Source organism: Colletes gigas, unplaced genomic scaffold (assembly GCF_013123115.1).
Source record: "Colletes gigas isolate AHSC1104 unplaced genomic scaffold, ASM1312311v1 Colletes_gigas_Sc00004, whole genome shotgun sequence".
Classification (NCBI taxonomy): domain Eukaryota; kingdom Metazoa; phylum Arthropoda; class Insecta; order Hymenoptera; family Colletidae; genus Colletes; species Colletes gigas.
In genome coordinates, this window is record NW_025106633.1 from 7,689,387 (window position 1) to 7,702,777 (window position 13,391).

The following is a 13,391-nucleotide window of genomic DNA, read 5'->3' on the forward strand; positions in this document are numbered from 1 at the left end:
AAAAGAATCAGAAACTATTCTGTACTGTTTAATAAATGAAAGCCAGTGTTGGACAAAAGTTATTTCGAATAACGAATAAAATTAATTTATTCAAATAAAGTCCAACAATGATGTGATTTCTAATAATCAGTACTACAGGCTATACTAAAAGTCTATCAGATCCCGATAAGCGGATAAGTCGACTAAAAGCATCAGCGAGTGTAAAATCACAAGTATCATGATTATCGGGACCGAGATCTACTTTCTAATCATTTAGAAAAATTGTTCAACCATGCTCCATTCATTTTTCAACAAATTTTGAGTGATTTCACGCGATAACCAAACGGGGGTTCACGCGATACCCGTTTCCGCTCGGATTGATGCACTTTACTGCTGCGTTTCGCAGGGCGCACGCGCGAAGAATACGTCACATCTGGCAACACTCAACGTAAATAACCTCAAATGCCGTCACTGGTCGCAGTCGCGATATAAAACTCGTGGGACACGGTTAAGGATAGTGAATCGTACGTCGCTGCTCGAACGCGAGACATAGCAATTATCACGCGGCGCGTGGTTAACCTGCGTTTACGAGTCGTCGAAGGAAACCGGAACTTGTGTGTCATTCCACGAAACGTGCTGCGTCGCACGTTTTTTTTTCGTCTGGCCCGGTGCGCGTAAACGCGTCAAACACGAAGCTTCCAGAGGGCAACAGCTCGGGGTGCAACGACGAGGGGGGTGCAATGAAAATGTCGAAGATATCCTCGAGTAACATGATTAAGCAGGAGGTGAGACGCAGATCGTATAATCCGTGTAACGGAAGACGTGGCCTACGAGTTCGCGGCAGGAATCCCATTAACGTGTCGGCTTTTTTTTTCTTTCCTTTCTCGTACAGAACGCACGCTTGGGACGACGCAGGGAATTCTCTCTGTTTATAGAATTCGTTCGATCATTCGCGAGGGCACGATAAGGGGTGTGTTTCTCCATTCGACTCGCGGCGTCGTCGCGCACGAGCTGTCGGTTTCGAAACGTGCTCGACGGATAATATATACCGCGATGTACGTTTCTCGTCACAGACCAGGTGGTATTTAATTAGAAACGTGTTCAACAGTGCGAAATGCCACGACGACCGTATTTCTTTCGTAGTCGAGCGATGGGATTCGGATGGGTGATTAAACGTGTGTTTCATTATCGACTGATACAGTACTGGACAAAAATATAAGACATTTGGAAAGTTTCAATATTCTTTATAATTAAAAGAAATCGTACATTTTATATATCCTGCTCGTTGAAGTTTTAGAATGGCCCAACCGTTCAATATCGTCAAAAATGTTAACTTATCTATTCCATTTAAGTGATCTGTTTGATCTACTTTATTTAAGGGGTTACACCACCTTTACAGGCTCAAAACAAGCGGTATTTTCACAAATTTTTTTATGTTTCTTCCTTCTCCGGAACCCATAAATTTCATTGTCGTTGATACAATGAGAATAGGAACATAGTTCATCTCACGTCTATTTACATATATCGTTGCATCGAGCAAAAACAAGTCAGTGCAGTGAGATATCGTACGTCATAGATGCATTAACTGATACATTCGGCGAAGCAACGCAACATTTAATTTGTATACAAAAAAAAGTATTATTCACACGAAGTAACTTTTATCTGAAAACTTTTTTTACAGAATGCCTGATATAAAAAAAAAAATGTCAATTTTTTGTTAATGTCTTATAATTTTGTCCACTCGAAGTAGCTTATGTTAATATTTTTTTCCTCAACTTTTTCGCTGCATGTCCTTCGAACTCAAAAATCTTTATATTCATTCTTGACGCGGTATGCAGTGTACAGGATGTGTAAAATGTACATTTTCCCTTTGAAATATAGAATATAATAGAAATGTGCGAGGTGTTTTATATTTTTGTCAAGTACATACTGTAAGTAGCGTCGCAATTCTGTTGCGAAATATTTGCCGAGGCCCGTGACGTCTGCTCGATCGACGACACCGGTTGTCACGAGAGTGAATCGTCAACCGAGTGGCTTATCTCAGAACGTCGCGTAAAGTGTATTTTGTTATCGATTGTGAAAAGAAGGCGGAAAAGTAGCACGCTCGATATTCCATCGCCAGTGTCAATGTGCGTATCGAGAATCAATAAACGTTTGTATAATTCGATTCGGTATTCGAGACTTGTAAAAATTGACTTTTTTTTTTTTCTTTACTTACTCAGTCGTTGATAATGAATCTGCAGTTCCGAACTGGCGGTGCCCTTTGACCTGCGATGTGGCTCTTTGGAACCAAGTGCCACTAAAACAAAATTGTACTTTCGTTAAAAAATGCATTTATGCGGATACGTAAAATAAGTCTTGCAATTTTTAAAAATCTTTAGTCCTAGCTAAGTACGAGTCTACAAAGCTTGAGGTTAGAAGCAGAGATTTGAAAGAGTCCAAAAATAACTGTTATTAACTGTTATGTAAAGGTTTTCACTGAACCAGTTTTGAAGAACCGAAATTATGTCATAGGAGTTTTCAATCGTTGGGTTAGAGTCTCTAGCGTTTACCAAGAAGTCAAGACTCCGTAGCCTATGTTAACAACCTAGTTAAACTGATACAAGAATATTCTGTCCCATAGAATATACCGAACAGTGATAAATATTCACGCGTAACGCAGTTGATGACGTATTAATTTCGTTTCGTAACAAACTTTTTTACGAAGAAAGTATCGATCGAAAAAAGGGTTACGAACACCAACCGGGAGGAACGTTCGATATTTGAGGTTATGCTGGCATAACGTGTTGCATCGATGCACGTGTGCACGATGGGCATGGTTTTCGTCAGATGCGACGATCGATTTTATTTTATCCCGCGAAAGAGGTTGTCGCGCTTTGGAGAAATGTTTTCTTTGCTTGTCCTTGACACTCCACGCTACTCGTGAAATTCTTGTTCCTCGATCGACAGCGATAATTGAGCTAATTGTAAACGCGACCCAGAAGGAATCGATGCACAGTCGGGTAAATTTCATTTCCAATCAAGAACAATGAATCGTTTAAATTTTTTAGTGGATTCCTATAAAAATTTATTCGAATAACGCCCATTTGTGAATTAATGTCCCAGTAAGGTTATTAAAGTCCGTTCCGACGAGGAAGTATTTCTGTATGCCTATCGCCGCGCATACATTTCCATACGAAACTATGTACTGCATAAATGTAAACGCGTGAAAGATCACCGGTTGGTCTTATCCCCCCGTAAATACATACCGCCACGTGCATTTAGACGAATCGCTGTGCATTGGCCTTTGCACGTTCTTCCTGTAGCGTGCACGCGGTGCGCGCCGTGCACCTACTGTACCACTCATTCATAAAACAGTCCTATTGGCTGGCTCGGTGGGCGTGTCGATGATGTCACGGCCAGATCAATGCCATACCCTTGAAGGAAACGAAGGTGGTAACGGCGCAGAGAATTGGCGGGAATTTCGAACGTCCGAACAAGCAACGAACGCTGGCTAGTCGTTGCCCTTGAGAATTCTTTTCGATAGGTGATGCAATATTCCCGATGTTTTACGTATGATTAGATAGTAAAATGTCGATTAATTATTATTCACTCGGTTATCGTATACACGGCGTCCGCGCGTTTATTAGCATGCATTTTTCTAATAAATGGCTGAGCATACGAAAAAATTGAATAGGAGAAAATTTTCTTTTTATATATTTATAAATAATCAACAAAAAAAAAATCGAAATGCATTGTAGATAAAAAAGAAATTTTATGCACTGTTGTATCGATTACAAAAGATAGATGTTTCTGGAATCTGCATGAACGCTTTTGTACGTAACATTGTATAACGAGGTTACGCTTCTTTAGATAGTAGGTCATTTTTTCGTTTTGTATGAAATACAGTCGAATCGTTGGATTTCTTCTGGGACCAGGTAACGATTAATCGACGAATATATTAAATCGTGTAGCTTTGTGTGTGTGTCACGAATTAATACAAAATGAATTCAGAAATTAAATAAAAATCAGGTATTATGTACGCGAAATCACATATTAGGCTCAGGCGACCGATATGTATTAAGCAACTCTCTCTTAAAATAAATTTCTGTGCGCTGTTGTCCTAATTTATGCGCATTTCTTACTATCGTTGCAAAATCAATGTTAATAAGTAAGGGAAATATCGTTGAATGTATAAATTCGCGCGTCATTAGTAATAATTTAGAATCTTTAAGCACATGTACAGAGTGTTCTCGTTATAAGTGTGCAGTAGATTTTTTGAAATTAATTAAAAAATCAATTTACAATAAATGTTCAAATTTTTAAGCTAATCTTTTAAAAATGACAGGCCACACGTATGATACAAAAATTTACAAAGTTAAAATTAAAATAAAAAATTAAAAAATTTGACAGTTTAACTGTTATAAAATCTTCAAATTATTTTTCTTTCCATCATTGAAATTTGAAGAAAATATAATAACCCTTTCGCAGTTAAAACTTACTTAAAAATCGAACTTTTACTCGGTATCATCATTGTTTTTTAAACTGCTCCATGAGCCATGACGCAAGGCACAATTTACACTGAACTGTTACATTATACTTGAACTTGACTCCGCGGTTTTAAGATTAATAAGCAGCGAATGTAAAAACGCGGGAACGAATGCATTCGCGTCGTAATAAACGTAATCTAAAAAAATAAATCACTTTAATTTATTTACATAATTTTTCAATTATTTTCGAAAAACTAAAAGTACAAAAATTTATATTGCATTAATAACTGTTATTTCAGTACCGGAATATCATTTGTGAATCTATGCGATTCGGTGGCAGTGATATTCCGAACAAATAAATAAAAACACTGTACCAAATGTAGCGCATATAAAACCTAGTGCGAAATAAAATAAAATTTAAATTGAACGTACCCGCAATCGCTGATGTAATTTTACGTCATTTTTAAATGTATAGCAGATGTTGATGTTAGTCTACGTCATTTGTATTTATAGGGAGGCAGATGACTTTATGATTCCTATTTATGATCACAGCTGCCATCTAATTTATTAGATCGTCAAAGTAGTGTTAGCAACGGATTGGCAAGTTTCTTCTGGTTAAAACGAGACCAAACACGACCGTGTTCGAACAACTTTTTATAATAGTAGTTGTATAGTACGGGCCACGATATAGCGTGGTCGTAAACTGCAGGTGTCAAAGTTTACACAGAAATTCGAGCAGCTAAGGGTCTTAGACCATAGTCTAAATTAGAGGTATCATAATAGGTTTTACTCAAGTCTTTAATATCTTAATTTACCTGCTTATAATATATGCACATAGAAAATGAAAAAAGGTAGTGCAGTTATGGACACAAAAAGACATTCAGGAAGGCACCCTCAAGCAAGATGTCATATACAGTCTCAACCCTTAAGAGTGTAGTTTACGACCTCGCTATATCGTGGCCCGAACTATACATTTCTAAAAACTGATTCGAGCAACATATAAATCATCAGAATGTGGTCGTGTTTGGATTAATTTTAATCGAGAAACTCTCGCCAATCCATTCACGATACTTTCACGAATATATTATAGGAAATATAAAACATTTTAGTTCGCACTGGTCTTATCGACCAAGGGGTTCGGGTTGCTGGGTTGCATTTCAAAAGTTATCAGCCGCTCGAAGTTCGAAGAACGTAAACAGACGATGACACGTATCTGGGTTGAGATCTTTACGCACGATCCAGCACGAGCGCCATCCCTCTTACCCGTTGCAGGGAACTATGGTTTCGTTCGTCGATTCAATTTTCCAGCGACGATTCTAATCGTTCCTTACTGGGCTGTCGTTCTACATTTCTTTCTTTCTGTAACATCCCGTTATTAATACTCGTTCCACATTCGATCGAGCGAGGAAAGACGCATCACGAGCGCTAGCTGCCAGATCGAACGACGACACGTGTTACGTGGCGCGACGTACGATGAAAATAAAGCACCGTCGCTAACGATTCTCGAGTTGACGCGGATCGCGTCGCACCGAAAAAATACTAGTCACGAGCGCCACGCGCTGACAGACGGGCAAACTTTTAACGACTTATTTTTAAGATTAATTTTTTCGAAATTGGTTCCTATTTCCTTTGTGCTTTCACATCCACTTGTATTCTTTGTGATATCGAGACGCTAAAGTCAACACCGATAAAATAATTGAAATATCATGCCAGGGAAATGGTTTTATTTGCTCAATAAGATAATTCAATATGTACTTTAAATACACAATGACAATACAGAAGTTACGTATTCCAATAGAAGCGTTACTATTCGCTATTAATTTTTTATAACAATTTCGAACAGGTTGCATCTATCCTTGTAAAATAAAAATAATAATTTTGATGTAATTCATTAATTCAGAATTTTTAATAAATTTCGAATATGTTTCAAAGTAGAATATGCGTGAATCTATAAACGTGAATTTGCCATGAATTCCAGTGGATTCCAAAATTTATCAGACCGTATCGATAGAGCTTTGCTGTACACGCATTATTGCCATGCACCAATAATTTCAAGTGGCGTTAAATTCCTTTGTGTTGATAGGTTCCTATCTTATATAACTCGCATTACTCCTTGTTCGTGATTGTGATAAGTATGTGTAAAATTTGTGATTATCATGTTTCATTGCAATAGAAGCAGTCACTCGACTTTATTGCATTTCTTACAAAGTTGCTCGATCAAAATGGCGGAAATTAATGTCGAAAATACAGTTTATACAGACTCGATTTTCATATTATTTTATATAGAGCAATAATTAAAATTGTTCAATTATCAGTTTATTAAATCGAGTCTTTCAAAGGGGGAAAATGTAACAAATTACGAAGATTATAAATAGCGAAAGTTATTAAAGAATTCTCATCTTAAAGAGGTTATGTTATTTAAAAGATTTCAATTGCAGCAATTTTCAATCTTCAAACGAATTGACCTGTTTGCATTCTAGGTTGCGTATAGACACATCTATAAGTGATAACGAATGTCTATTAAATCGATACTTGGCAACCATTATTCTACGCCTAATTTTCCCGACACTTTCTGCGCCAGCTCTCGACTCTCTCGTTTCTCTTTATGGCCGCGCACGACTCTTCCGGACATTCTTATCCATGCAAACAAGCACACGAAACTTCAAAGTGCATTCTATCGCGCTAGAGCAATCTCAAACACGTTCTTGGAACTTGCTTCGTACATAGAATCGATTGACACTATTCCGCCAGTAACACCTTCGACGTTGAGTCATTAACTTGATGCTCCAACGCAGAAATATGTCTTCTTCGAAACGTGAGTGGCGAAATAACGCATTTCAGATATATTATATATATTTATTTATATATATATATTATATACATTATATATATTTATTTATATATATATTATGTACATGATATATATATTTTATTAAGTTTCGTTAAATATATCATAGATTAAAAAGTTTAAAAGGTTAGTTGCTTTTTTGTTGGCGTTTAGAGTTTAAATCTGTGTGTTTGTGATTCCCTTATAACTCCTACCACTTCCGTCCAATTCGAATGAAATTTTGCATAGTTGTTTTATACCTTCCAACAGGGAGTACAAACTACTCGATTCGAAAATATATTAATTATGAATTAATTAACTATGAATAAAAAAATTACTTTTTTGTAAAATCGTGGAAGCAATCGGAAGAGCATATTCTTTGCATCGTGACCTTCCGTCTAGCCGCAATTACTATTTAAATCCACGCGTGTATCAATAATCGATATCGTGTTTCTTGAGGGAGTTATCAGACTCCGCTATTCGTTGGAAGAACGATGATTTTGCTCTATTGGGGGAATATACAATTTATTCCAGTTGCAAAGGGGATCAATTCCAAGCATTATGTATAGTAATCACTGCGCTCGAAATGGCCGTGCATCGGAAAAATGCGTAAAACGATGCCAGCAGCGTCTCTCTCTCTTTCTGTGTACGTATCGGGTGGAGTTATGCAATGTAATGCAGCTGCACCGGACGACATTCGTATAGATAATGCATCGGAGAATAGTTCGAGGGCTCCTGGTGTCATTGTTACGTGATTATCGATCGACAATGAAAATTTTCGATTTGTTCGCAGATCAAGGACATCTGCAAGGACCTCGTCCTTTCGGATGATCAGCTTCGACTGGTTATGGAGAAGCTCAATGGCGAGATAAACAAGGGACTATCGAAGGAAACGCACGAAAGTGCGATTGTGAAATGTTTCACAACGTACGTACAGGATCTTCCAAATGGCACTGGTAAGGAAAATTTTGATTATACAGAATATCCATATATTCTTCATAAAAATACGCGTTGTTTGCATTTGGAAACATTAAAATCGTCCAATCCATTCAAAAGTTATGATGTTTTAAAAATTCACATGAAATTTTGGGTAGACATTTCTGGCCACACATTATATTTTCGGCCAAGAATTTTTTTCTCGAAAACGCGTAGGATTTAAGGGATATGTTTATTCACCAAAAATGATTGTAATTGACCCCTGCAACGGAAAATAATTTTTTTGGAACGATTCGAAATTTTTTAATTTCACCGAAAATTTTGAGCACCTTCCTGAATTTTTTTCTTGAAACTGCGTAGGATTTCGGGAGTATGTCTTTTGACCTAAAATGATTGTAATTGACCCCTGAAACTAAAAATAATTTTTTTGGAACGATTCGAAATTTTTTAATTTCAACGAGAATTTTGAGCACCTTCCTGAATTTTTTTCTTGAAACTGCGTAGGATTTCGGGGGTGTGTCTATTGACCAAAAATGATTGTAATTGACCCCCGCAACCGAATATAAGTTTTCCAGATCGATTTGAAATTTTTTAATTTTGTCAGAAAATTACAAAAGCTATTCGAATTTTTTTCTCGAAAACACATAAGATTTCGGGGATGTTTATTGACCAAAACTAATTGTAATTGACCCCTGCAACTAAAAATAATTTTTTTTGAACGATTCAAAACTTTTCAATTTCGCCGAAAAATTGGGCACCTACCCCCTGTCGATTTTTCTTAAAAATTCGATTTCAATTTTTAATAAATACAACCACGTAGGTAATGTAGTAATACAATTTACTAATTAATTAATATGAAATTTGCGGTAAATATGCCCGATTTTCGGAGATTTCGGGTGACGGATAATCGGAACTCTACCGTAGAACTTTTTACTAAAGCGTCACACTTTTCATTCCCAATGGTATAATGACGAGTCTCGGAATGTTAATCGTATCGTTCGCAGAGAGGGGCAACTTTCTAGCGTTGGATCTGGGCGGCACGAACTTCCGGGTGCTTCTGATCACTCTGGACGGCCAGAAATTCGACATGAAGAGCAAAATTTACGCGATATCCCAGAGTCTGATGCTGGGCTCCGGTACTCAACTCTTCGATCACATAGCCCAGTGTCTGTCCCTGTTCGTGAAAGATCTGAACCTGCAGGATCAGGTTCTACCGCTCGGGTTTACGTTCAGTTTTCCGTTGACTCAGTACGGATTGACGAAAGGTATTCTCGTCAGGTGGACGAAGGGCTTCAATTGCGCGGGGGTGGTGGGCGAGGACGTCGTCGCTCTTCTCGAACAGGCGATAGAAAGAAGAAAAGTAAGTGCTTGTTCACAAAATTCACTTCTTTCTTAACGAGAGTTCAATTATTTTATTATGTTTAATAAGTTTAACAAATTTTCATAAAGTATAAAATCTAATTTTAATAAACACGAATGGCGATTAAATCCGTCTATGTTTTCGTAACGAATGCGACTGGTTGTGAAAATGACAGTGCTAACTTTGGTTTGTTGCATAGGATGTGAAAATTGACGTGTGCGCCATCTTGAACGACACCACCGGAACGTTGATGTCATGCGCTTGGAAAAACAGGAATTGCCGTATTGGACTGATTGTGGGTGGGTACGCAATAATGTACATAAAACAGAATAATATACTTCTCGAAACAATTGGAGAATCACGGTTTAAATATAAAGGGTGCAAATTAATTTATGAACTAAATTACTATTACTCTCGACGCTAATAAATAATTCTTCTTTATTGCAATATGAATCTACGTAAAATAAAATGAGTAGCGAATTAAATTTTATTGAATTTTGAATAGCCAAGTAAAAGAAATTAACTATCGACAGTTTTATTTATACATATCGAGTCTCACTAATCATCGAGCACTATATCGAGAGATAAAATCTGTTTGAGTGGTTCGATCCCCCCAGATTATTCCGAGCAGTATATCATAATCCAAGTTCAGCGGGTTGAATTTTCCAAATTGTTGCATTATTCATTTTTACCGAGACGTTTAAAAATAATCATTCGAAAAACATCGGTGAAAATGTTTGGTCGAAACAGGAATAAAGATTATACAAACGATATATATTCTTTCTGTGTGCGATAAGATTGTTGAATATCGGATTATTTTCGAAGTCTATTTTTATCGTTTCGATATTAACAATTCATTACGTAACCCGCGGATAATAAATAATTCACTTTAAATTTTGTTTTATTTCTCCGCTAAGAGAACGTCGAACGTTACGAATTTGTAGGATGAACCCTTCGTCATTGTAGATGGCTCTGCAAGATTTCTTCTTGATTCCATTTAATTATTACGTGCATACATTTTTTTTTTAATAACCTACCGATGCATTTTATTAAACTAGCCTTCGAATTTAGGGACGGGTAGCAATGCCTGTTACGTGGAGAAGGTGAAGAACGCGGAGTGCGCGATACCTGGAAATTACGCTGCCGAGAAACCACACATGCTAATCAACACCGAGTGGGGAGCGTTTGGCGAAGGTGGCGTCCTCGATTTCGTGCTCACAGAGTTCGATCATGACATCGACGACAACTCGATCAATCCAAAGAGGCAGCTGTTCGAGAAAATGATCTCCGGTCTGTACATGGGCGAGCTGGCCAGGTTGGTTCTCGAAAAGGCCGTCAACAGTGGCCTCCTCTTTGGCGGGAGGTGTCCCACCGATCTCAAGAAACGCGGCAAATTCTTCACCAAATACGTATCCGAAATCGAAAAGTAAGTAACAACGTGCATCTGAATATTTATCAGGTTCGGACACTTGACCCTTTCGCTCGGAATAACCCACCTAAATACACGCTACAATAATGATCCGTAAGATGAAATTCGACACTGACAGATATTTATACACGACGATATCCTTGAGCCCCGGGAGTCGCCATTGCTTTTTTTTTATTTTAACGGTCACAGTAGTCCGAGAACCAGAGAAAAGGAGAGAGAATGAGAAGAAAGCATTATCATGCTTTACAAATCGTCGCCATCGCTCCAGCTCGTGTAGTCTTTCACGCTTCGCTGGCTCCAAGGGGCCCCCCCCCAACCCCCAGTTCCGAGAAATATTTAACTTGAAATTACGTCTTGGATTCGCTTCGTGGATCGTTAATTTAATTCTCAACCGTTTCTCCGTTTCAGCGACCCGAAAGGAAATTACATGAACTGTCGTCAGATTTTAGGGGAACTCGGTATGCAAAACGTGAACGATCAGGATTGCGAGAATGTTAGATACATTTGCTCCATTGTTTCGAGGAGGGCGGCTCACCTCGCCAGCGCTGGAATCGCTGTGCTACTGAACAAAATCGATGAGGACAACGTCACGGTCGGGATCGACGGTTCGGTCTACAGATATCACCCCCACTTTCACGATCTTATGACCGAAAAAATTAGCCAATTACAGAGTCATAAGGTGAGAGTATTAGTTGTCGATATTCAAACAAAGTTAGATCTAAAATTTTTAAAAGTCGTTACAATTATTTTCTAACGTTTCAATTATTTTGTTCTGGCCCCATCGAAGGATTCTTGAATCGTAACAGTTTTCTGAACCTAATAAATAATTGTTGTGTTACAGTTCGATTTAATGCTGTCTGAGGATGGTAGCGGCCGCGGTGCGGCGCTAGTAGCCGCGGTAGCCGCGCAGAGAAGCTAAGGGCTGAACCGCGTCCGTTCGATTTAGCTTAAATTAAGTTATTTTACGCAGTAACGACACAAATTTTCACACCTATACGAGAATCATTTACATACACGTACACACGGATCGCAGAGACACACGTATGTGTCGAGAGAAAAAAAAAGGTCGAGCGTACATCACACAGTGTACAAATTTGTATTGTACTCGGATCGAAAAGCGTAACCTGAAGCTCTTTGACAGAGGTCCAGTTGATTGGAATATATATTTATTTGAAATGGGAGTCCGTTCCCATATATTACTTTTACGAAACGTAACAACGATAGAGAAATTTAACAAAAAGATGAAAAGAACAAAAAAAAAAAGAGAACAATGGTACATCTCGTTGCGTGATTCGTCGCGCGGTCCGGCGAGTGATTCGATCGTCGTGACGACGTTTAAAATTGTACATACAGTGGGGGGATAGAAGTATTCGTACACTTGGAATATAGAAATAAAAGCAACAATATTTTCTATATTATTAACTATATTCAAACATATGTTGCTGTATATCATACATAACACTTAGAACAACAAACGAGTAAAAAAATAAAGGCAATAATATCATTTAGTAACTTAATATGGATTGAAATTCACACGACGATCAGAATTCGCTGGGACAAAAGTATTCATACATTATCATTTATGTTGATTCGAACACGTCCCCCTCCATGCAATCAAATTTCATTCGCTGATGAAAGTAAAATTTTTTTATATGTTTCATTATATCCTCGTGGGAACATTGGGAATCGATTGTCGACGTCTTCACGATGGAAACGAGTCCAAACACGGCTCAGTTTGGACGATTTTTATTTTCTCGTTTAGTTGGAATTTTTTCAAAAAACAATTTCGTCCGACTTTTAACGAAAGTGGTCGTGTTTGGGCTCATTCTCATCGGGAGAACCTCGCCAATCTATTGTTAATGTTTTTACAAAGATACGGTAAATATAAAATTTTCATTTTGCAACGAAAGAAAGGAATTATTGTATTCGATTGCAAGGATCACGAAACGCGTCTGTATCGGATGGTATCGAAAAAGTAGAGCGAGACGCTCGATGGACGGATCCTTGGTTCACATAGAGCGATTTATAAATGATTTGTATCGTTGTTTCATCCTACAGTAATATTATCGTAACGTGTAGAGCGCGTGAGCGAGCGACGGATGGACGAACGATGCGAGAATGGACGAACGAATGCGAAATAGTGTGTTTTACATGCAGTTTATTAGCGACAAGTAGTACCGTTTTAAGGGATTTTAGGCGGTTTGAAAAAATATGTTTAGATTTGTAGGGCCACGGTCGCGGCGTTCGCGCGAAACGACCCGGAAGAAAAACGAAAAAAAACACGAGAGCGTGCGACTACGTTCGAATCGTTAGAGAAAAAGAGACGTACAATATCTCGACACGAACGCGAAACGGAGGCATGTCGCAACGTGTACTTTATTTTAAAACGTT

At 38.0% G+C, this 13,391-nt stretch overlaps 1 protein-coding gene across 3 annotated transcripts in view; it reads left to right on the plus strand.

The window, feature by feature from the left end:
• LOC122405464 (hexokinase type 2) overlaps positions 1-13,271 on the plus strand; it is a 31,475-nt gene extending 18,204 nt beyond the window's left edge. For 2 of the 3 annotated variants that reach the window (XM_043410227.1, XM_043410226.1), the window contains exons 2-7: positions 8,069-8,231; positions 9,216-9,571; positions 9,771-9,870; positions 10,643-10,997; positions 11,409-11,679; positions 11,842-13,271. In XM_043410227.1, coding sequence (XP_043266162.1) covers positions 8,069-8,231; positions 9,216-9,571; positions 9,771-9,870; positions 10,643-10,997; positions 11,409-11,679; positions 11,842-11,919 — 1,323 coding nt within the window. In that variant the 3' untranslated portion in view covers positions 11,920-13,271. Of the gene's footprint in view, positions 1-455; positions 765-8,068; positions 8,232-9,215; positions 9,572-9,770; positions 9,871-10,642; positions 10,998-11,408; positions 11,680-11,841 lie in introns of those variants that run through there. The other variant, XM_043410228.1, reaches the window with a different exon arrangement.
• Positions 13,272-13,391: the final 120 nt, after the last annotated feature.